This window comes from Cinclus cinclus, chromosome 2 (assembly GCF_963662255.1).
Source record: "Cinclus cinclus chromosome 2, bCinCin1.1, whole genome shotgun sequence".
Taxonomy (NCBI): domain Eukaryota; kingdom Metazoa; phylum Chordata; class Aves; order Passeriformes; family Cinclidae; genus Cinclus; species Cinclus cinclus.
The window spans coordinates 49,089,608-49,113,642 of NC_085047.1; the positions used below are offsets into that span (position 1 = coordinate 49,089,608).

At 42.4% G+C, this 24,035-nt stretch overlaps 1 protein-coding gene across 1 annotated transcript; it reads left to right on the top strand.

Moving 5' to 3' along the window:
* The first annotated feature begins 392 nt into the window (after window positions 1–392).
* On the top strand, window positions 393–17,829 carry POLR1D (RNA polymerase I and III subunit D). Its single transcript, XM_062514685.1, has 3 exons — window positions 393–488; window positions 8,376–8,450; window positions 16,499–17,829. The coding sequence occupies exons 1-3, from the start codon at window positions 463–465 to the stop codon at window positions 16,782–16,784; spliced, it is 387 nt and encodes a 128-aa protein (XP_062370669.1). The 5' UTR covers window positions 393–462; the 3' UTR covers window positions 16,785–17,829.
* Window positions 17,830–24,035: the final 6,206 nt, after the last annotated feature.

Below are 24,035 nucleotides of genomic sequence, written 5' to 3' on the forward strand. Positions count from 1 at the left end.
TGGGGAGCGCGGGCGGGGCTGGCGTGGAGGAGGGGCGGGGTGGGGCGCTGCTCGCCCGGGACCGCCCGCGGACCTGTCCCCGCCTGCCCGAGCCCCGCGGCCGTGCCCGAGGAGCAAACCCCGGGCGGCTGCGTGCCTAAGAGCCCCAGCGGCCGTCCCGCCTTCCCCACTCTCAGTCACCGCCCCGCGCCCGCTTCCCCTGCCCTGGCGGAGGTGCACGAGGGTCCTGCCCGCATAGGGAGCCCACCGCCCCCGCTCTCCTTTTGGCGGGGGGGCGCGACCACCGGTGCTGCAGGTGCCCGGCAGGGTGTGGCGGGTCCCAGCTCGCACCGCCCCGGCTCCTCCCGCCGGGGTCCTCGCCGTCCCCTGCGCCCGCCCCGCTGCCCCGCCCCGCCCGGCCGACAGCGGGTGATGGCGCTGGCCTGCGCTTGAGAAGCCGCAGCGGGGGACGGTGGGGGAGCCATGGAGGAGGACCCGGAACTGGAGAGGTGAGGGGCGAGGGACAGCGGGGGGAGCGGCCCCGAGAGCGAGCGGCCTCTGCGGGGGATGCTGCGCCACTCAGGGCCCGGCAGCGCCGCGAGGCCCGGGCAGCGCTGGGCTGGGGCCGGCGGCGGCCGTGGGGCGGCTCCTCCCGGCCCGACCGCTCTGCGGTGCGAAACGGGCCCAGCTCCGCCGGGCTCTGCCCGCTGTCCCCAGACAGCCCCTCCCGGGGGCGCGGGGCGGTGTCCGCCCCGAGGGGAGTGCGGCCTGGAGCTGCTTCTGCCGCGTCTTCCATGCAGGGCTTCGGGTGCGCGCTGATGTCGCTTAGAAACAAACGGGATTGGAAGGCCTTGGGTAGTTCACCCCTCGTCAGTTACAATTTGATGAGTTGTGTGCTTGGTAAAATAAAGTTTTAAAATCCCAAAACACCTCATGTTGGTAGGAGTTTCAATTTTCAGTGCTGGATATGTGCCCGTTGACCAGTTGTTAGAATTGTAATGTTCTCGTATCAAAAAAAAAAAAAAAAAAGCTTGGCAGTTATTTTGTCAAAAAATAAAATTGTTTTCTACTCGGCATTTCGTTGGAACCAGCAGATTCATCTTGCTGCACATTTGAAGTTGCAGTGCTTCCAAGCAAGCACTGAGGAATAAAATGTTGATTTCTATATTTAGATGCTCAAAGTAGGCCTCTCTTACTTTTGTTTTAGGAATAGACTTTTGATGTTTATATCGTAAATGTTTTGTAAAACGATCCTATTTGTATAATTGGATTTTTTTTTTTTTTTTGCAAGCTTGTTTCTGGGTTGTTCACTTTCCTCATAGTGTTTAAAACAACTGTTACAATGAAGTGATGACCAGAAGCCTTCTGTTCTCATGGTTCTCTCCTTTAACTTTTAACAAACTGTATCTGGGAATGCTTATAGAAAACAACTGTTTTCTGTTTATGTAGGTGTTTGAAATGTGCCAAAAGCAATAGCACTGAGACAGTGGAAGGGCTAGAGAGCATAATGCTTTCTAAGAGGCTTTTAATTCTTGCTAAGCTACTTCTGCTCTCAGATCATCAGTTTAATAATTAAAGCTTCTTTCTGCGTATGCATGAATGTTATTTTTACTAGTTCCATTCCACACTTAAACCTTTTTCATTCATGGCAAGTTTAAACTATGCCACTGTTCTTCCATGCTGACTTCTGGTTGCTTTTGCCATGCTGGGGACCTGGGCTTCTCTAGGCAGTTCAGGGCACAGCTGTGCTCACTAGCTATAGCTGACTGCTCCACAGTCACCTCCTGACTGATGCTCTTCTTCCCAGGAACTGCATTCAAAGTTTTACCTTTCCTCAAAGGTTCAGTCCAAGTTGAGATTTGCCGTTCCTGTTGTGTGGCAGCGTGGTAGATAATGAGGATGAAGCTCAGTGTCACTTACCAAAGGGTACACGGTAGGGTTCAGCTGTTTGGCGTCACCAATACACCTATTCACCTCAGAGTGTGTTTAGTTGGTGCCAAACACATTATAACTACAAAACAGTGCACTTGATGATTAGCTCTTTCAGCCCTGGATCCACCTCTCGTTAGTTACTTTTTCGTACCTTGAGTTTTCACAACACCTCAATTTGGAACTAGCATCCAGTTCTGAACTAGAATTCAGCTTGTGCTGTGTGCATTTAGAGAGTGTAATTTGGTATTACTCTAAATAATGCTTCCCTGTACAGTCTTCAGTACAGAGCCCTTCCAGTCTAATACAGACCTTTCTTTATCTATTGGGTTACAGACATTATGCCTTATATTCATATTCAATAACTTACTGGTCACATTCTCCTGTGTGTAGTGTAGCAACAGCAGTTTAGGCTTATAATTTTGAGGGTTTTATAATATGGATTTAATGGAGTAACATTTCTGTTCTGCAGCCACAGCGTTAACTACTTTGGGTGGATTTTTAGTGTTTAAAAATGGGTTTATGTGGAATATTTTGAATAGTCTGTCTCTGAATTCAGACCTGTCTTGCTATGCACAGGTCTTAATAAAAACTTAAGGGTTTTTTTATTTAATTTACCATGAGGGAAAAAGAATGTTATGTTTTTGTGTATGCTTTTTCAGGTCAGAAATTAATTTTATGTCCCAGTATTCCAAAAAGCAATCTGTTAAATCAGTTGCCCTATTCTTTTGTTACTATCTAAGGAGAAATTTCTTCATCTAGCCTCTTTTATTTTATCCTTACTGCCATGTTTCCTGATAATATTTTTCAATTTTACTGTGACTGACTCTCACTTGATCTTGCTTTTGATGTTTTCCTCACTTCAATATAAAGTTTTCCTAGAAAGTTGAGTACTGACGTATAAGTTCATGTGTGACTGTTGCATTCTGTGGATTTTAAACCTCTGAAAGCTGTAAATACCATGGATGTGTAAAACCATAATATTTGCTACATTCTGCTGAACTATGTCCTCTGTTCCATCTCACCCAATAACCTCTGATGGAACTATGAACTGAGATTTTCCCCTGTGAACTTGCTGGTACATCAGTGATGACCCTGAGCCTTGAGGTTCCATGTGATTCTTAAGAATATTCTAAATTATGTTAACATATAATTAATGGTATTGTGAAGTTATGACCCAAGACGGAGGTGGAAAAATTTCTAGTAGGAGCTGTTCAGTTTGTTTCCTCTGCAAGCACCTGTAAGTGCTTTTCCTAGTTTGTTTCAACTAAATATAAACTGAGATGTTATGGAGATCACAATTTTCATTCCTGTCTTTAAAAAAAATTAAAAATTTCTTCCCCCTCTACTTCTTAAATGCATAATTTCTCCTCAAATACAGAGGAAGTGACTTTGTTATACTGTGTGTCCAAATCCTTGCATAATCCAATGTCTTTCAATAGCCACAAATATTTCACAACCTTGGATATCACACTTTATTAGAAGTGCCTGCCAAGCTTGTTTAGAGCATAATTTATTTGGGATTAAGTGTTTCCTAAGGAGATGGTGCTCTGAATCACAAAGAATGCTATAATTCTGTAACAAGAGGCCTGTAGTTGAGCTGAGAATCAATAATCTTTTTGCTGCACAGGCAGCCCAACTACACTTTTTAACAAGCAAGCTTTGTGGCTTGGAGAAAACTGATGGTTCTTACTGTTGACTTTAACAGTTAAAGTCAAGTTTCAGGATTCAGTATTCCATATTCCTGGAATGGGGGGGGGGGGGGGGGTGAAGTGGCCTACAAGCTAAGATTGGTGTTTGAAATGGAGTGGTACGTTCACTGCTCAGGCTGGTGAGAATATCAGCACAGAAATGTACTGCAAATAGCGCTTACAAGACTGACAAGTAGAATACTTAAATAAGCACAAAACCTGATCAGCAAAGAACGAGAGCATTCACATTCCCGATGTGGAATGTCTTTGCCTTTGAATAAATGTCAGGAAGCTGTGGAGTATTATGCTTCTTTTCATTCTTGCTCTTGTAGTCGTGGCTTAGGTTTTACTCCTGACTTTCATTTTCTTCAGTTTTCTTAGTAAGGATGAGCAGATAGGACCACCTCATGAGACTTAATTTTAAGTAACACTGTCAGTGTCTTCAGTCACTTGTTTGACTGAGGGTTTTGATATTCATTATTCAGCTTTAATTGGAATACCAACATTGAGTTCTGTTTCTAGTCCCATGCACAGTTAAAAATAAGTTGTATAGTTAGCATAAAACTCCTTTGAGAAAATTGATTTTTAAAATTGCTAATTGTTTGTTCTGAGCTTGCAGCTTGCTGTCAGGACCTAGAGTGCCTTAGGAAGTAGGCTTAAGTGTGACTGTTGCCAATTGCAGTAGAGGAGAAGCTTGGTCTTTGAACTTTAATAGTAGTGGAATAGACTGCAAACAGTTATTAATACTTTCATGAGGATGTGTTTGTTAAAGATGTCCCTTCTCTGACTGGGAGATGTTGGGTATGAACACTGCTCTCCTACTCCAGGTCTGTGCCCCTCTGTAGCTGGCTGTGTGCTGTGAAGCAATTCCAGTAGATAAATTTTCATTAGAATTCTCATCAGGATCTTTAATGAGGTGATGGCGTAGGTGGAGATGGCAGAGTTTTTTAGGCTATGTGCTGAAAGCTCCCAGTGAGGACTACAGAGAGACCATGATAGATGGGGGCAACCCAAACATTACCCAGTCCTGGCTTCTCCCAGGCCTGTGCCAGGAGTTACTAGTCCATCAGAGCTCCATCTCCATGAGCCCAAAGGAACACAGGGACACATACAGTAGATGGGAACTCACAATAAGGTCAGAGAGAAATGCATGTCTTCTCTGGGTCCCCTTCCCACTCCAGAGCTCATCCCAAGAGACAGCCTGGGCATCCAGGCATGATACCCATCAAGATGAGTCTATCCTGGAGCATTTTTGGGACTTAAGGGCATTTCTGCATAGGGTTGTGGGAGGCATTATGGGAGGCCAAAGAAAAGCATTTCATGATCACATATGGCCTGTTGGGAGGAAAGGGTCAAAAATGGAAGATTTGGCAAGAGGAGAATAAGTTTTGCTCAAGTGATATTGCAGCTGAGAATACTAAGAATGTCAGTGTGGGAAGACTTCATGTGTTATGCCTGCTGCTGATTATACTGTCTGATTTGACAGAGCTGTCATAACAGGGATAACATAAATGTTATCAGAGACTTAAGAGGCATTTTCACAGACAGGCTTGAGCCTCCTGCTGAGAGAGAGAGATCAAAAGCCCAGAGATGATACAAAGTACAGCAAGGCCATGAGCTGCACGTGTGCAAGGCCCTTTGCTAGATGGGGGGGCGACCAGTGGGCTCCCGTGGCCACTCGGATGTACTGAGTTTAATGGAGCCTGTGTCCCTGTGTGTCCCTGCTGCACAGCCTTGTTAGTGAGGTAAGGAAAGAAATCTATGCTCTGCATTTCGGCTGTGGCTTGGTGGTCACCCTGGTTACCAGTCTGTGGTGATTCACTCATGGCTTATTATGGGATGTGAAGGGGAGAAACCAAAGACAGGGAAAGCATGAAGTTCCAGTGACTTTGGGATAAGCGAGAGTGGGGAAAAAAAAGGAACAAGGGGGTAAAAAGGTCTGGTCACGTGTGCATAGGTTGCTGGTTGGTACTCTTGCCTGGCAGTGCCCTGCTTCTAATCATTACAGTCCTGTCTTCCTGTTAAATTTATTTCTAACTTTGTCTTGAGTGAAGGACTCTGTTTGAGGGGAGAGGGTGTACATCTCAGTGCTAGCAGGTACAGTCATACTGTGGGTCAAAGGACCATGTGTCCATGGTGCCAGCAACTGGAACATGTGAAGGTTTGGATGCCAACAGTTGGGCTTGGACCCTGGGCTGTAGAGGCCTGGCTACTGGCAACTGGGGACATTTTGTGGAATGAATAAAACCAAATATTAGCCCAAGAAATGGGGTTGGGGACCATGTGTTTATCTGTGTTGTAGTACTGGAGCAAATATGGGTGTATGAGGGACCATGTGGCTGCTGGTGAAGATCAGGCTGGAGTAGCTGGTAAGGGGGTGAATAAGGAGAGAACTGGAGCAGGAGCTGGTATCTCCAAGAGCCAGGAGGAGCTAGCTGTTGGAGCCACTAGGATGTCCTGGCCAGCTGCTGGAGAGACTGTACAGTCAGGGGTAAGATGTGTATGTGTGCCTGTGTGTCTCTGCAGGCAAGGATGAAGTGGGGTTGGATACTGGGGGACCAGAGTGTCCCAGTCAGCCCTGTGTGATGGTCTGTACAGGCACTGTGGTTGGGTGAAGTTTTGGGGACTCCTATGCCCAGATGGAGAGAAGAGCAGGATGAAGCTGTCGGTGTGAGCCTTCTGTGTGTCTGTCTGTGTGATGGATGTGGCCAGCAGTGTAAGTGCCTGGTGTGTGCATCTGCCTCCTAGGAGCTGATTTTCAGCCTTGCTTCTGGTTGGACCTGGACATGGAGCTGTGACTGCTTGGCCTCTTGGCTGTGAGATCCAGTGTCACACGTCTTCTGACAGTCATCTGTAATCACAAACCAATGGTTGGTCTTGGTAAAAACGTGCTGTTTTCATTGCCTGCAACTATCAGACATACCTCTTTATTACCAGTTTTTCATTTTTTCAGTCTATCCATTTGACCTTTTGGAAAAAAATGATGAAATTCTTCCCAAGTGAGGAATAGAAAATACATCTCATTTTGCCTGACTAGGAGCCTTTAACATTATTCTATTCTTTTGACACATGGATTTGTGATGCTGGTTATTAAGATACATGCAATAGAAGCTTTGCCTGTAACCTTGGAATATAGAGAGAGGAAAAAGTCTAATCCCTCAGAAATGTAAATAGGTCTTGTATCATACTCTTGAAGATAAAAATATCCCTGCTTGTACCTTCATGTTACTGTAATTCTGCAGTTTGATTGCCCAGAAATAATTGCGACAGCAAGTTTTAAGTGGTGCTTGCTTTGAAAGATGTCAGAATGATGACAGAGTTCTTAAATGTGCCCCTGTCTCTAATTTTCCCTCCTATCAGTCCCCCAGTGTTTGGATGGTTCTCATGTGAAAGTTGCATGCTGCATTCCCTTTGCTCTTGCTGCTGCCCTTAGAGTTGAAGCTGGCAGCCACAGAACTGTTTGTATTGTAACCAAGCTATAAAAATGACAAGAGCAAGGAATGTGGAGTCCCGCGAGGCCTCTAAAAAGCAAATTTTAAAAACTTGTTTGCATAGCTTTTGGCTTACTTGTGTAGAGGATATAAGTTCAGTGAGTGGAAACATTATTTCAGGGAGGATCTGGGCATTGTGTTTCATTTGTCTGTGCAAGCTGAAAGGGCTTTGTAAAGGTGCAGTGAATAAGGGTGATGTTGAAAGAACAGTATTAGGAAACAATGTTTGATAATGAAGGTGTGAACCTAGAAGGCTGCTAAGGTGGACAAGTCAGTCTGAGCTTCGACATAACAACAACAACAACAAAAAGTCTCAAATACTTAAAGACGTGTAATTCCTACCTAAGTTAATAGAATTGGTGTCACCATATTAATTTACTATGATGTTTTCCCTAAAACTGAATCATAGCTGTTTAAAATACCTATGTGTGTGTTTTATTAGTGCTTTGTAGCTCAGATTCTTTGGTTTCTTATTTCAGGTATAAATTGTGACGGATTTTATAGCACAATAATAATGACAGGCTTTTAATCTTTTAGTCAGGTTTCTTAAAAAGAGAATCACCAAGTTTTGTAACTGGCAATCAAAAGTCAGACACTTTCTTCCCCTCTTTCCTCAACTTTGTCTGACATTGCTGTTTGAAGGCTCAAGGCAAGCTTCTATAAAAGCCACATGTTCCTTCCATCATTGCTATAACTTAGCTCAGATTGCTCAGATAGAAAATTCTGGGTCTGGAGAAAAATCAGGTTTTGCTTTAATGTCACAAAGAGCTGTGTATGCAACATCTCTCACATTCCAGTGCTACAGTCTCTGTTTTGCAGCCTTTTTTTGGTGTTCTTGCAAGTAGCCTTTCCACACCCATCACTTCTCTTACCTGGGAAGGCAGCAGTTGCTGGTGAGGTTGCTGATTCTGTACTTGGCATCTTGGAGAAGGTATCTCCAACAGATGATGGCTTATCTGGGAGATATTCCTTTTCCAGAAGTGCCTGTGGTATGATGGGATACCCAACTTGTCCTCACAGGCAGAAGTATGCTTTAAAAGGATTTGAAGTGCCCCAAGCCCTGTTCTTCATTCAGTGTTACAGTTTTGTATTTGTTTCTGAATGTTTCTCTTAATATTGGTGCATAGGAATTTGAGTTATCTTAAAGTCAAGGTGATTTTGATAGCTTCTTTATTGCTTAATTCACTACAGTGAATAAAGCTATCTGTTTTATTTGCCTAAGTGCATAAAGTGGCAAGTTCTTGTGTTCCACAAGGGGTGACCTTTTTCTTTTTATCTTATTTAGGAAGGCTGTGGAAGAGTTACTTAAAGAGGCAAAACGTGGGAGAACCAGAGCTGAAACAATGGGAGCTATGGGTTGGTAAGTTGTGCCGAGAGGAAATGAATGCTGATGCCAAAATAAATCGTACATTTTATGTGTGACAGAAGTCTCTACCTTTTTGTGTGTTTCATATTTAAATAATTTTTCTTCATCCACATTTTAATTTTGGGCAAAAATTTCAGTCTAAATAAGAAAGAAGTTCAGGTAAATTCTGTCTATGTGAAATTGCTTGTCTGAATGTGTTGAAGACAAAGCAATTGGAGAATTTGGAATGTGTTCTTATAATAGATGGAATTGCAAAGTTTGGGTTGGAATCTCATGAGTCTTTAAAATGCTGGTTGTCTTCATTGTGCATATACTTACATACTGGCTTCATGTTATTTGATTAGACTGTGTTTTAAGTAAAAAGAATTCATAACCTGACAAAGAAACCTAAAGCCTTATATTAATGAAACAAGAAACTATCCTTTAGCAGACAACTCATGTGCAAATTGTAACAACAAATTAACTCATTGAACTCAAAAGTATAATCCAGTTTTGGAAGAGGGTTACTTTTTAATACTAAAAACCCCCTAAAAACCAGGGGCTAATTTGGATAGTAACTGGAGAAAAAAAATCACAGTATTTACATCTTAAATTAAATACAGCATTAATTCTTCAATGCAGTATTCCAGATTTTACAGCTAGATTGTCATGGAATGTAATGCATGTAATTATAATTAGAGAAGTAATAACATGATGAGGAGAGTCATTCATCATAAAATAATGTATATGACTTTGATAAGAAGCTATTTGATCTAGGGATGTTCACACAAGTAGTGCACCAGTTGACTGCACTAAATGCACTTGTAGGTAAGGTTTGGCTTCCTCCATCAGCTGTAGTTAGAGGTAAGCCTGCACTGTTCATGAAGTTCTCAGTTGTCTGTTTGTTTTAGTAGCTCTGAAGAGATTAAAATAATGTCTTACTGGAAAAAAGGTACTCCTTTATGTTTTCAAGCAGGTTTGGGATTTTGTGCATGCTTTACTCAGTGTTTCTTCTAGGGATGCAGTTAATACTCTTTCTGTTAAAATATCTTAATCGGTTTAATTCCCCAGAGTGGCTATAGCTGTACTGATCCACCATGCTTTGACCCTGTCATCCTAGCCATGTGGCCAGTAACCCAGTGCACATAATTAGCACCATGAACTGGTGTATGCATCCATTTACTGTGAATTTGCAAGTTGATTCCAGATACGGAATCTAAAGTTTTCTGCAGGGAGATAATCAGGTGTCCCTGCACAATTTTGCTGCCACTTGTACAGTCTGGAATACCTGCCAGGAGAGTGTATGGGCTCCTGAATGTGGCTCCTTGTTTGTAAGAAGGTAGTGGTCCTGTTCAGCTGGCTGTGATGGTCAGCTCGGGATGCAGTTTGCTAAAGCTTAATGCCTGAGGCCTGCCAGAGAATGGGATAGGCAAGGGTGACCTGTTCTTCAGAGAAGTTGCAGATTAATGGTGTCTGGCTAGGCCAGGGTTCTGTTAAAGTTGTAGGAGGAGAGGACTGTCAAGAAGGCTTCAGGCAGAGGAAAACTGTTGACATATGGATTGACATGGTGATATCCTGAATTGAGGCTGTTGAAGTGCTTTAGACTGCAGAGGTACATGTGAACAGATGTACTGGGTCAAACAAAGGATCCATCCCTTCAGTGCCCTATGTCCATCAGTGGCCCATACCCAGGGCTTAGGAAGTGCTTTGCTGAATATCTTTGTTTTTGAATATGCTTAGTCATACCTTCTTCAAGGTACTTCTTCTGCACCTCAGGATATCATGCTCTTAGAGTTATTTCTTTGTATGTAATGCATCTCCAGGGATTTTTAGCACACTGAATTTATCCTTAGAGAGACTTGTAGTAATCCCATTTGTGACAAATCTACTGCTGTAGGGTTTGGCATAAGTGTATGGATGGCATGTGTGGCTGTAAGGAAAGTATAAAGCTCCCCAAAGGCAAACTCCCAATAAGTCTTTGCTGTCCAGTTCAGCAGGCACAACAGACAGAACAGCAGCTGCAAGCTGCCACTGCTGTCACCTCTTTAATATTTTTTATGCCCTGTTATGCTGTTCTGGTGCATCTGAACTGGCTCAACAGCTAGGTATTGCATAAAGACACGGGAGATGTAATGAGTAAGATGTTTGGAAGAAAATTTAACTGTGCTCAGTTGAGTCTCACACTCCAGCAAAGTGCTGTCAAGTGTAACTGAATCTGAAGGGCTTCAGAGGTTACATCCAGGACTACTGACATGTAACCTTGCAAGGTGTAAACTACTGAGAAGAAGGTAATTTCTGCTCAGAGCTCTGTGGATAGCAAATGAAATGAGCAGAAAAGTTAGTTCATGAAAATGTGTATTAGTAGACCAGATCAAGAAAATCATAACTGATAGAAGTGAAGACAAGGTTATCACCAACTCATCTAAAAGCACAGTGTTAACAGGTAAAATGCAAAACCAACCTTCCTTGCCAAACTCAAAATGCTTACAGGTGTGTTTCATGAGGACTTCTGGGATTCCTCAGCCCTTTGTCAGAGGAGTCCTGGAGAAGAGATGCACATATCCTGGAGACATCTAGTGTAAGGTCATCAGTCCTGCATTGGCACTGGAAAGCTGAAGCAGCTCAACCTATGAAGAAAAGATTTGTTCTGCCATCTCTCTTTGGGTAAGGAGAAGCAGAGGCTACTACTGCTTGTACTTCACTGATTCCAGTTTATGTTGCTCTCCAGCAGCTGTTGAATACTGGGAAATACATTTCTGGAGTCAGTGGCATTTGACAGAAGTTGATCAAAGGGAGGTGTACGGAGAAGTGGCATTCCTGGGGGGGGTGACTATATTGTGTGTACCATTACAAAGGAGTAGTGTCTCCTGGTGGATGTTGATGGCATCAAAACCTTAGCCAGCAAACCTCTCAACACTGTTTTGGGACTGCTTTCAGGTTCAAGCCATTACTCTGTTACTGTCCAGAGTGATTAGTAATCCAGAGCTCAAGTTTGAAAAAGTTCCCCAAGTACCCTTGCCTAATCTTTTGCTGTCTCATCATTTGAGCTGTTGCTGGAGCCTACAATACAAGTACCCAAGCCAGCTAAGCTGATAGGTACAGGAAAAATGTACAAAGCAATCAACCTCATACAAAGACTGAGCCTTGAAATCCAGGACAGTGTTATTAGTATTTCTTCCAGTTTGGGAATGTTTTGCTGGTTTTACATTGTCTTACAAGGTAAATGTGGATGACATGGGCAGGTGCTGCAGCCTTAGAGGCTAGTGAAAGAAAAGCTTGTCCCTGTTTGGGACAAGTAACCAGCAGGGAGGTTGTCAGTGATATTGGCCAAGAGTTTGTGCAGGGAGGGAAATCATCTGAGACTCTCTGGACATGGAGCAACTGTCAGTATTGCCAGAGGGCTGTATGATCTCTTGATTGGTTAAGTCTCAGCTCACTGGCCTCCATACTCTCAGGACTGCTCAGATAGGCAATATGTGTCCATGGTAAATGAATCCAAGAACTGCTGGATATTATTATTTGTGGATTTCTTTCAGCAATGCAGTATTTCTAGTTCCTGCAGTGCTCCTTTTGTATGTACTCTTTGGCCGTGGTGATTCTTGTTGGGGGGGATCTCCTGCATCCTTATGATAACACGTGATGTAGAACCTACTGCTAATGTATCTGGCTCAAGAATTAGTACAGCTAGTCACAAATAAGGAAATGTGTGATAGAAGGGTAAGGAAGAACCCTCTTCTGAAGGTGTCTTAATCCTGGAAATGTTAATCAGAGCAGAGGAGAATCTGTGGCTGAGTCCTAGTGATGATGCTGTGGTGCTGGAACTTCTGAGATGAGAAAAGACGTCAGAGCAGCTGTCTGGAAGCTAACATTTGAAGGATCAGTTGGATCCAGAGTGAGAAGGTGTTGACAAATAGTGTAAGAACATTTGAAATGGTTAGATAAATTTGTTTCATCAGAGGCTATTTGACACAGATGAAATAGGATATTTGTGGGTTTCCACTGTGTCTAGTTACAATAAAGCCAAAAGTTCAAATTCCCTGAAGCGTTTCTCTAGGTTCTATGTACATAATTCATAAACTTCTTTATAGCAGTGCAGTCCCCTTTTTAAGCAGTTTTTCTACTTTAAGTAAGACAGTTAAAATGCCACAAAAGTTACTGTGTGAAAAAAGTTCTAGATGCCTTTTTTTCCAGTGTACAGGTCTGATCTTCAAAGATGCTGATAACGTGAGCTAAAGCTAAATCAAATGTAGCTTCTCATCTGATTGAAAAGCTTATGTAAAGAAAGAACTGGAAAACAGGATATTTTTGGATGGTTTGTTCAGCTCTTCATTGTAAGAGCAGATGAAATTAAAACAAACAAAAAAAATTTTTGAAGCATTAAATTATTTTTAACTCTCTTTTTTGTAAAGCAATCCTAAAATTGCTTTCATTCCTGTAGATAGCTTTTTGTTCAATACCAAATCTGTTAGAACTACAGCAGAATACAGAATGATGATGAGGAGGAGGATACCAGAACTGTGAAGTGCTGTGTTGCATCTTGTCTTTGAATGGGTGTTGTGTGACTGTGCAGGAACACTGCAATGTGATTCCCCTCAGCTTTTATTTGAATATGAGGAGGAGGAAGAGGAGAAACAGGGTACAGATAGAGATTTAAAAGTAAATATGTTAAAGTCTTGCAATCAGGGCACATCCTAGGTCAAGTTGTCACTGGAACAGATTGCCCAGAGAAGCTCTGGATGCCTCATATCTGGAAATGTTCAAGACCAGGTTGGATGGAGCTCTGAGTAACCTGGTCTGGTGAAAGGTGTCACTGTCTGCAGGGTTGAAACTTGATGATCTTTAAGGTCCTTTCCAAACCAGATGATTTTATGATCCTACAAAGTCCTTCCAGCTGTACCTGGCTGCCAAGACCATATTTCAAAGCTTTTGGTGTCCTCTGAGGCATCTTCTTTTGTAAGGTGCCCTGTAACAGAGTAACAGCATAGATTACTTGGTTTGGCAAAATAACCTCTAGCTGTTTCTGCCCTCTCCCCTCTTCAGTCACTCTTCTATTGAAATATGATCTTTTCTATGGCAGTTAGGAGATGGTAGAAATACACTTGTCAGTTCATCCATAGTGAAATCTTTTCTTGGAAAGACGGGTTTTACTCTGTATGGTAAGGCTGACCATGCCAATCCTGTTTGGTGTGTCCAGTTACTCAGCAGAGACAAGACTGGCACATGGCATTGTGCTCTTGTGTCTTAAATGGTGTCAACATGTTTTTACTGTTAAGAACTTGTATAGTACATTTCTGTGCTGAACTGCACTGCTGCACTGGATGACAGGCGCTGGTTGGAAATTCTGTGTTGCTGCACAGAAGTTGACTTAAAGTGTCAAAAATAGGGATATTATTTGACCTATGTTCACAATGGCAGATTTAATTATTTTTTTTCTCAAAAGGCAATATCATTGTCAAAATGCAATGTGTTGCATTGTCTTGGTTATTGCATAGCGGAGAGGTTTGGAGGGGGGTGAGATTTATTTGTGGAGGGAAGCAAGATTTTGTCAGTGAGAACAGCTTGGTCTAGCTTTTGGAGCACGCAGAGCAAAAAGTGAACCTTACGGTGAGTGAATACTCTGCTGCAGAACTGGAGTCTGGTGGACAGGACAGCTCTAGCACTGCAGTTTGTGTGCTTGCCTCAGACATGCTTGCAGCCCTGCTTGGGGCACATTTCAATTCAGAACTTTAATGTTCTTTTAACTTGTCTGGGTTTTGCTGGTTGGTTGGTTTTAAAGCAAAGCTTCTCAAATCAGTTCTGTGGCACTGTTTGCTGGCCATAGCAGTATTGTGTTCCACCATGCTCAGGCTGAGATTGCCTCCCGGCCCCTCAGAACTCACCTGAGGGCAAACCTGTTTGTGAATTGAGCACTGCAGGATCAGACCCTACAGCAAACCAGAGGCTGGTCTTTGGAGATGTCAATTTCCTCACCCTTAGAGATGCTCTCAGAGATATCAGTGGATTCATACAGTTCACTTTTAATCTTCGCAGTTCCATATATACCATGGCTATATGTAAAAATGTGTTCTCTGTGTGCGTGTAATGGAGCACACACCATACATCTTGTTTGCTTTAAGATTTAAAGGCAGGATTTGCTTTGTTGAAATCTGAAGTCAGTAAAACTAAGAACTAATGTTTTTCTTCAGTGCCATGACTTACTGCTGCTCCATGAAAGCCTGGTGGCTCACTTTAATCACAGTATGATGGTAAACTAATGGCATCTCTTAGCTAACTGTGAAGTCAAGCATTTTTCATTAGTTTTCATTCTTAGTGTAGCTCAGGCAGCACTCATAGTGTCAGAAAGAGATAAATGCTTCAGTCAGATGGATTTATTTAGGGCAGATTGACTGTCTCGTTTTAGCATTATATATATTAGTGCTTAAATCAGTGCATTAGCTCTTAAGAAAAAGCAAGAGGAAGAACAGAAGTGAAATAGATTTGGCCTGAATGCAGCCTAAAGAAGTCTACCCTCCTTGGTAGGAAATGTTGAGGTGCAGCAATTTTATGCACTCATAAGACATACAAAGGACTTTAATGTTGTCTGGTTTCTGTTATGTCTTGAGTGTAACCTGTGCCATGAATCGTTCAGCACCATATTCATCAGTGGTGTAGCTTGAAGCAGAAATCCTGTTCTACTGACATTTATAAGCCTCATGTTTTTACTCAGTAATACAATTAACAGATAAATAGTTTCTCTAATTTATGAAAGAGTTATGATAGATTAAAAATCCTATTTATTTAACCACAATTTGAGAAAAATAGTGTTGATTTATATGAAGAAAGTTTAGAAAATTCTAAAGTTCTATGCAGTAGAAGTGTTTCGGAAAATACCTAGTGGAAATGAAACAGGGTGGCTATATACTTCTAAAACTGCTCTCCTAAGTTCTTGAAGGATTTAGGACAAGAACAGCTATCAGGAGTGTGTACTAGGCAGACCTGAAGTAAAACACCATGGTAAGTTTCATGTCCAGTTAAGTAATGAAGTATGCTAAATAATCATACATGATCTTTGTTGTAGTGTGCTTGTTGTTCTCATAGCTCTGATGTTTTAGAGGTGTCAAAGGTTTTTGAGTAGTTAGGGTATCATTTCTACACTTACACAAAATACTCAAACAGAATAGATAATCTTAACATTATGGTGTTAGGATCCCATGACTCTGGTTGATTCAGTAAGTGGCTGTGATTTCTAACAGCTCTGATTTTTTAAGAGCAATCCCATAACTTGTCTCAAAAATGTGAAGACAAACACATCAGTGACTCCAGATATAAACAAAATCTTCAGAGTGATTTCTGCTTTCTGTAGGAACACATTTAAACTTGTTTTTTCTTATTCCATTCTTTAAGAGATGAGAAATTGAGAATAAGTAGATACCAACAAGATAAATGAAGTTTCCAACACCTGTTTCCTAAAACTAGCTGATAAATTATGTGCTGAAGTGTTAACTTGGGAGAGGAGAAAGTAACAATGGAAAATAGTTAGATAAGTATCTTTACTGTTTAAGAAAAAGAAGTAAAATACTGTGGTTGTTGATTGCTAAATGTGAGTTTAAATTGGTATGTCTCATGTATATGTTTATGCTACAGCTGTTTGAGTTCTTCATGCACATGTATCTTACTTTTGGATATTGCAGTTCAGTAAATAATCCTAACTTTAGAAGATTATGATCTCTGTAAGCCATTCTCATTTGACTTAGAATATGTTACTAAATGTTTGAATTCTTTGAATACCTAAGTTAGGCACCATCAACGTTAAACTATATATTGTCATCCTTTGCTTCCCCCTGCACACAGTACATGTGGATTTTCACTCTGTTGAAGAAAATATTTTTTTCCTATAAAGAGTAAGACAAAAGGAGAATGGAGATGATCTGGAACTCATTTTTCTGTACTGAGAGTTTACACTAGGTGGCATGCAAGGAAAGCCAAAATCAGAAACTTGTCTTAAAATCACTGCAGTTAAAATCTCAGACTTGTTTTGAGATGTTTTTAGCTTCTCTTTTGATCACTTTTAAATGTCTTTACAGGTTGAAATGTCCTCTTGCTGGTACCAATAAAAGATTTCTTATTAATACCATCAAAAACACGTTGCCATCTCAAAAAGACCAAGACCAAGAGCGTGAGCAAAAGGAAGATGTTAAGGAGTCTGAGCCAAACAAAAGCAGGAAAGAAGAAAAACCAAAGAAGCGCAGAATTCACCCATACACACCCAGCTTTCAGTCCAGAAGGAGAGTCAGCTACTCTCCTCCAAGGCACCAAAGCCGGAGCCACCACACAAAGGATAAACATGAAAAGCGATCAAGCAAGCGATGAGGAGAGTGACAAGTATGTGTTGTTACAAGTCAGGAATGTCATTAAGTATAGGAAAGCGGGGGTGTCTCAGTTTTTCAAGAAGAGTTGATGTTCAAACTTGAGTTTTGAACCAAGTTGCCTGTGTGAGAAGTAACCTTGAGGTAGCTTTAGAAACTTTTCTTTGGGACCTTTAAGAGAAAAGCGAAGTACAGTATAAAACTTTCAGTTGTTTTAGAGCAGACATTCCCTATACTCCATTCATCTCTCCCCTTCTGACTAAGCTTAGGGTCTTGGTGTTGGAGCGTGATACGTGTGTCACTGTCTAATACAAATCATTTAGTCATGTCACTCTTTTGGAAATAAATTAAGCAGAATTCTATTGTGTGAAGTTTGCAGAACTTCTTTGCTGCTAACCAATAAAGAAGTTTTGCTTATTTGGGTTAGAATCTAGAAGAGAAGAAAGCTAGTCAGTGACTGACCATGCATATGCATTTTGTATAGAATATAAGAGATTACTTTCTTTAATATAAAAAGAACAAATTTAAAATGGGCAATGCTGGGTTTGCTTTCCAGAAGGGACTGCCAAGAAATACTGATTTTGCTTGTTAATGTATATTTACAAACCTATCATAGATAACAAAAGACATAACCCCTAAAAAGCTGCAACTGCAATAATTATCTCTGTTTAGACTCTGCTCTGTAAGGAAGTAGTTGGAATAGTCTGTTGTCATGGTGCTTTCAAAACAAACCCTGAAGACAAAATTTTCATGTTTTCTGTCTACCGCTAGAAAGTTTCCAAGTAAATATGTAATACTAGAAATACAGAGGTGATGCTTAAACTGTCAAATGCTCACTTTCCAAGCCTCTGTGACAATTCTGTAGTGGTACAGTTCTTAAACTTGTGACTGTGAGCACAAATGATACACATTGGCATCTTCTATATCTCACTTCTGTTTGTGTTACATTAACAAACTTCTTTGTGAAATGTTTTGTATTTTACTGTTCTCAGAAATAATTGTTTTCAACATAGGTTTGTTTTTGAGTGTGTTGACAATAAAATGGGAAATGTTCATTGAAAGTGCCCTGTGGAATTAATGCTTTTAATGGGTTTCTCAACTGAGATGTGCCTCTCTGGGGGACGGGAGGAGCGGGGTTCCATGGCGGGTCCGTGTTGAGTCAGAGCAAGAGTGCCACCTATGGGCTTGTGAGCACCTCGCCTCTGCACTTACTGCTCTGGCCGGGTTTTGGTGCGGGAGCTGGGAATTGCTCTGCTGAGTACTGGCTCCTAGGTAGTTATACTGGCGCTGAGCCCTCTGGAGACTGCCAGGGTCAGCATATCCAGGGCAGTGGGATACTTTGACATTTCCCCAGAGGAGTTATGCACAGGTCCTGTATTTCGCTGCAAGACCCACAGCACTAAAATAGAACTCTCAGCCTTTCAGAAAGTTTATAATTATTTAAGTGGGATCAATGAAAAAGTAGTATCTTTGGAGAATATAAGGACTGTCTTCAGTTTTAAAAAACACATGGTGTTTGCAGTCCTTATTTTGCTGATTGCTGTTGTGCAGTCCTTAATAGTCCTTTTTGGAAGGACAGCAGCTGTAGTGCAGGCTGAGTTCTGCTGTAGTGACAGTGCTGGATGAATGTGACTTTGAAGCAGAGAATTCATCTCACCATTGGTCAGGATTTGGACTGGAGATGTTCCACAGAACAAATTTTTGTGAATTCTTTCTGGTCTGGCTTGTGGTGGTATATGCTGTCCTGAGAGCTTTCAACTCTCAGGCCTTCAAACACCACTTTGGGATAAGGGCTGTTGTTGATGCTATATTAATTTATGCCAGGCTTTCAGGTAGGGAAATTGATTAGAGCATGCTCTCAAAATTAGTCTGGATTGCTGATAATGCTCGCCTACTAGAAATGCTTAGCTAAAGGACCTGACATAACCTGCACTGATAACTGGAGAAAGCTTTCCCTCAGTGGTGGTGGTAGGTTCAGATTTAATTCCACATTTTTCTGACTTGCAGAATACACACGAATTTTTAATCTTGCACTGGTTAATTCCATCTTTTAATGCTGTATTTTGTAAGTGTACTTAATAAAAACAAAATCATCTGCTGCTCATTAACTGTTCTTAAGGCAACTATTTATAGAATCACAGAATGAGTAAACTTGGAAGGGAGCACAGTGATTACTTTTTAATACAAACTTGGGTGCACAAAGCCATTTTTGTATTTTGTCTGCAGTTGCTCATACTGTGCAGCACCAGCATGTTTAAAAGGCAACTTCAAGATAGGATTTAACCCTGAAAATTAAGACTTGTACATTACTTCCAAATGTGTTACTAACTGCTGTGCACTTGTTACTTGTAAAAGTGCCTTGTCCTCAAATAAATACATTAATAAATAGTATGTTCTTGGTCTCAACTTCCCTAGTTACTCCCATGGGAAGGGAATGCACCTTACCTTAAGTATTGCTTCAGCCATACTTCACAGGTGTTCCTTGTTAATCTGTGAGCTACCAGTGTTGTCTGTATTTAGTTTCAGTGCACATTCTGTGGATAAAGTTTATTCAGGTGCAATTATTCGCTTGCCATAGCTAGAACAATTTGCTCATTTGACTTTATTATTAATGTTGGATAGAAATCCTCCAAATGTTCGTTTTCATCAATCTGGTTCTGACTGTAGATCACAAAACAGTCTGAAAGTGGAGAAAACACTTTATGTAGACTTCATGAAATGCTTTTGTTAGTTTTGACTGTCACAGAGATAGTAACATGCAGTTCTTACATTCATTCTACAGCCTCTTCTCTTTTGAAATCCAATTTGAATTATTTACAATGAATCATGACCATCCAAGAAAACCCTGACAGATTTCATGTATAACACAACTTAAAGGCAAAAACATACCCTCTTTTTTAGACTGAATCACTCTAAACCAGAAGTTTCTTGAGGTGCAGTTGGAAGACTGTTCCTTAGTGATCATGAAATTTCTACAGAAAACTGGTTAACAAAGGAGATGTAAATGTTTGTAGATCAATGGGATAATGTAGCAGGAGGGGGTTGCTTTTCCTGCACAGAACTGGTTTGTTTGGTTTTCTGGGGGCTGTTGTTGTTGTTGTTGTTGTGGCTGCAAGTTGATCACCAAGAAGCATGTTTCCTGTCCTGTCCTGTCAAAGCTCTCACTAATAATTATGTGCTTTCAGTTAATTAAGCCGGAACAACAAAAAAGCAGCAAGAATAAGCAGCTAAGAATAAGTAGCAAGAAAATATATCTGGATTGTGTTTGAAGAAAGATTTTAGTCATTTTACCAGTGGAGTCACTGACCCACCGAATCTTTATTCATGGGAGTTATCTTTGTACTTGCAAATAATTCTGTTGTAGCTCACCATCAATGAATGAAACTCCTGTGTGCATTAATACACACTTTGTTTTAGTGACTGTCAATAGGAAATAATCAAGAGTAAATGCTGAAGACCATATTGATCCAGTTAAAAGAAAGCCTTAACAATTTTGCCTGCAGAAAATGCTACAGCAGCAATTATGACCACTCATCTCAATATCAATTGTGCAACTACAACCAAAGTTTGGTTTTGGAAAACTTGAGTAGGCATTCTGCTCTGCTTGAGACTCTTGTCTTCTGAATTCTCCAGCTCTTCCTGGAGAAGAATTTCCTGCGTCTTTTAAAGTGCCACACCAGGGATGAAAGTTTGCCTAAAGCTAGTAATTTAAAAATTCTCAAAGAAAAATGCTGGCAAGCAGCTAATCCATCAGGACCAGCAACAACTGACACTTGCTGGTAATGAACTGTTGTTTAAGTTAAATAATAAGAGTATTTAGAAAGGAGTATAACACATGAAGGAAAAGGAAGGCCCTACATGAGCTGTTACCTTGTATTCATTCTGTGTGTTACATTCTAATAGTTTTCTCTGCCTCCCATTGCTCCTCCAGGCAGTGCTGTGTGGTCACTACTTCTCTGAACCCCTCCGTGCAGAGAAGGCACTTGCTAAGTCTCTGGGGAGCAGAATATGTTTTGTCTAGAAGAAGTTTGAGTGTTACCCCCTTCTTTCTCTCCTAGTATCCATTTACTAAGTTGAGGCATGCCCCGAGGAGAGGCAGGTGAAGTTTCCCATGCTCTGGCTCTCCACCTCCCTCCCTGAGGACTCCAGCAAGATGCTGTGTGGGGCATGGCTACTGGAAAGACCTGCTTCATGTCAAGCACCTGAGACAGTCTAGTTAAATAAATCTCTGTGAGAAAGCATAGGAAGGGAAGTGGCTGGTTCTGTGTCAATGAGTAAACCCTCAGCTGGTGTGAATCAGGAAAGTTCTGCTGCGCTGAGCTCCTGTACACATCCTGCCTGCTGGAAGTCCTACAGGCCTTCAGGTAGATGTACAGCTCCTTGCAAAGTCTGCCTAGCAAAAGGACTGAGGATCAGCCCCACTGTGGGGGAATTCCCTGAGGGTGGCTCTGCATCTGCCTTTTCAGCAGGTCTCATTTAGTCTTGGATCTCTGCAGGAGACTTCTTGAAAGAAGAAAGGGACCTGCCTTCTGCAGGAAGGCACAGCTCTACCTTTCTGTAGCAGGACCTATTGAATCCCGCCCAGTAAGCTCCCAGCTAAGAAGTGAGTTAAACTAGCAATAAAAGTCAACTGGAATGAATTTTATCTAAACTTCATTTTTGCTTTGCCCATTGAAAATAATTTCCCAGGCATCTATGGCCTTGGAAAGGAAGAGTGAGCCCCCTCCACACTCCCATTACTTGAGATTCACCTCCAGCTGTTGCTGCTAACATTTTTTCCTTTCTTTTTCTCCTTTCTAGGTTGAGTTCTTTAATAATTTCATGTCTCTTTCAGTCTAGGCTCCAGCCTGGGAAAAACAAACCTGCTAGCCTGGTGAAAGCCAAACACACATGGCCCAATTACCAGCTTCCCCACTGTTCCTTTGGGCTGGCTGGTATTCTCCCTGCCTTTGTTTTGCTGCCTGCTCCCTGCCTCCAAGCAGCTTCCTTTGACTCCGCTCCATGCAGCCAGGCAGAGCAAGATCCAGCAGGTAAACTGAGGAAGGGCTATTGTCTGTCTGCCCCTCTCCTGTGGATCGCTGCAGTTTATCTGCCAGCAGAGCTTCCTGCAGGCATACACCTCTGTGAAGAGCTGCTTTGCTTTGGAACTGGGGAAACACTTTGTTCTTTGTGTTTGAAATATTTGTGCGTGTGGAGGGGAGCATTGGTGTGCCTCAGTAACAGCAGACCAGGTATTGCGGATGGGGTGCTGGATACAAGGTCACATCACTCCAGCTGTCTGTGGTGCTTGTCTGTCCTCCAGCCGGTGCCTCAGCTGGCACTTGTCCTGAACGCCTTGGAAAGAGCCAGGAGGATGGATGGCATTGTCTTCACAGCCGTGCACCCCCACAGCTCTCCTGGAGGAGGGAATGTGGGAGCAGTGCGCCAAGGACCAGACCTGGCCGCCAGGGGAAGGATGGTGCCCACTGTTTCCTGTCAATACCATTTGGGAAGTGGGCAGTGGCAGGCCCTAGGGGTAGATGCTCACCGTGGCAGTGTCTCAGCTCGTGCCTCTGCCAAACTTCCCTGCTGCAGCTGCAGGGGTGTCCACCTGGAGGGGATGGGAGAGCAAACTGCTCTCCAAATGTGTTGTGCAGCTGGGATCCCTGGAAGAGCTCTTGGGGTGACAAAGAGAGCCAGTCCTATGTCCATTTGGCAGGCATGTTCCCCTGCCCCAGCTACCAGTTGTGCAGTGACTGAGCTCCCCTGAAGCCCAGGCTGTCCCAGTGATGAGGGCATGTGCTGAGGGCCAGCTCTCTGCAGTTACATCAGTTCATCCTTCAGCCCCAGGAATGCCACCTCACATCTGCCTGGCTGCAGTATCTTAAACAGGGCAGCCCCAGGCAAAGCCGGTGCATCCATAGCTGTGCCAGGGTCACAAGACTGGGATTAGGTGGGTTTCTCCTACTGACTCAGCCAAGTAGCATAAAGGTGTGAGGTGTCAGCCATGCAGCTGTCTGCTGGTACCTGTCCTGGAGAGCAGGATGCTTCGGGAGCTGCTGTGGATGCCCCAAGGCAAAGTACCCCAAATGCACAGCCGCCCTGAGGCTGCTGTATGAGTTAACAACCAAAAATCAGCTTTGAAGGGTGAGAACTGACTGGAAACGAAGTATCTTCCCCATCTTTTCGTTAGGACGACTAATAAAATAGACTTGCCCTACTCAGAGGGTTTGTAGTTCATGAAGGATTTGTGTGCGGGGAGGGAGCCAGGAAGGAGAGCACTGGGCAGAAGCTTAGAATTATTAGAATGTATCTCCATCTCAGTACTCAGTTTGTAAAACAAATTCTTCAGACAGGTGCTTGAATTCACAGGCTCTTCAGAGGGAATTTATCAGCCTTCAGGAATATACTGGCTAAGAAAAGGAAAAAAAACCTATCACCATCAGCTGCAAGAAGGGAAAAGCTAATCATCTAAACTTTAAGGCGGGAGAGGTGCAGCTGTCAAAGCTATAAGGTAAATGAGTCTGAGGCTGAAATGGTTTTTGCAGCAGAACTCTGCTCCCTGTTAAATAGGGGAGATTGAACTATAGCACCATTCCACTATTCCCTGGTAATGCACCATTTTGGGGCTGACTGGGTGGTCTTAAGTCCATTGCCACAGTGGTTATATCGCTGATACCAATCAAGGCCCCGCAGCTGAGACCCTGAGTGACCTGCTTCAGCAGCTTTTTTCAAACCCCAATTCACTCATTTGTGTGGGATGCTTTTCTGCTACTTTATTTATGGGATTACATAAATGAGCCATTAAAAATGTAAATCTTCAGAACAGTTGAATAATACAGATTTAAACAATAAGCTCAGGGCGGTACAGTACAGAAACTTCCCCGAACCAGCAGTACTGCACCATCGTGGCTATGGCAACAATAGCGGGTTAAGGGAAAGAGAGAGCAAGGAGGAAAATAAAACGTCCCGGCATTGTTACAGTCACTGGCACCACAGAAAGATTAGGGATTTTTTTTTTTTTCCAGAGTATTAGAACAATAATGAAGATGTGTCATTATGCACCACAAAGGAGACCATGCCATCCCTCACATAGTGCAGGTGTCAAAACAATCAGACTGGCCACAGAATTGAGTTTAAGTGAAGTTTGTCCTACCTCACCACAAAGCATTTAACCCTTCCAGGGCCAGAGCCAACTACAACCATGCCATGGCTAGCACAGGCTCTTTTCCTCTCTCCTGTGCCAATAGACATCTTCTCTGTGCATCCTTTTCCA

Bases quoted from the DNA above. Each gene is read 5' to 3' on its own strand.
- POLR1D (XM_062514685.1), top strand. From the start codon at position 463: ATGGAGGAGGACCCGGAACTGGAGAG. The intron at 489-8,375 runs GTGAGGGGCGAG...TATCTTATTTAG, and splicing joins GAGGACCCGGAACTGGAGAG to GAAGGCTGTGGAAGAGTTAC. The intron at 8,451-16,498 runs GTAAGTTGTGCC...ATGTCTTTACAG, and splicing joins ACAATGGGAGCTATGGGTTG to GTTGAAATGTCCTCTTGCTG.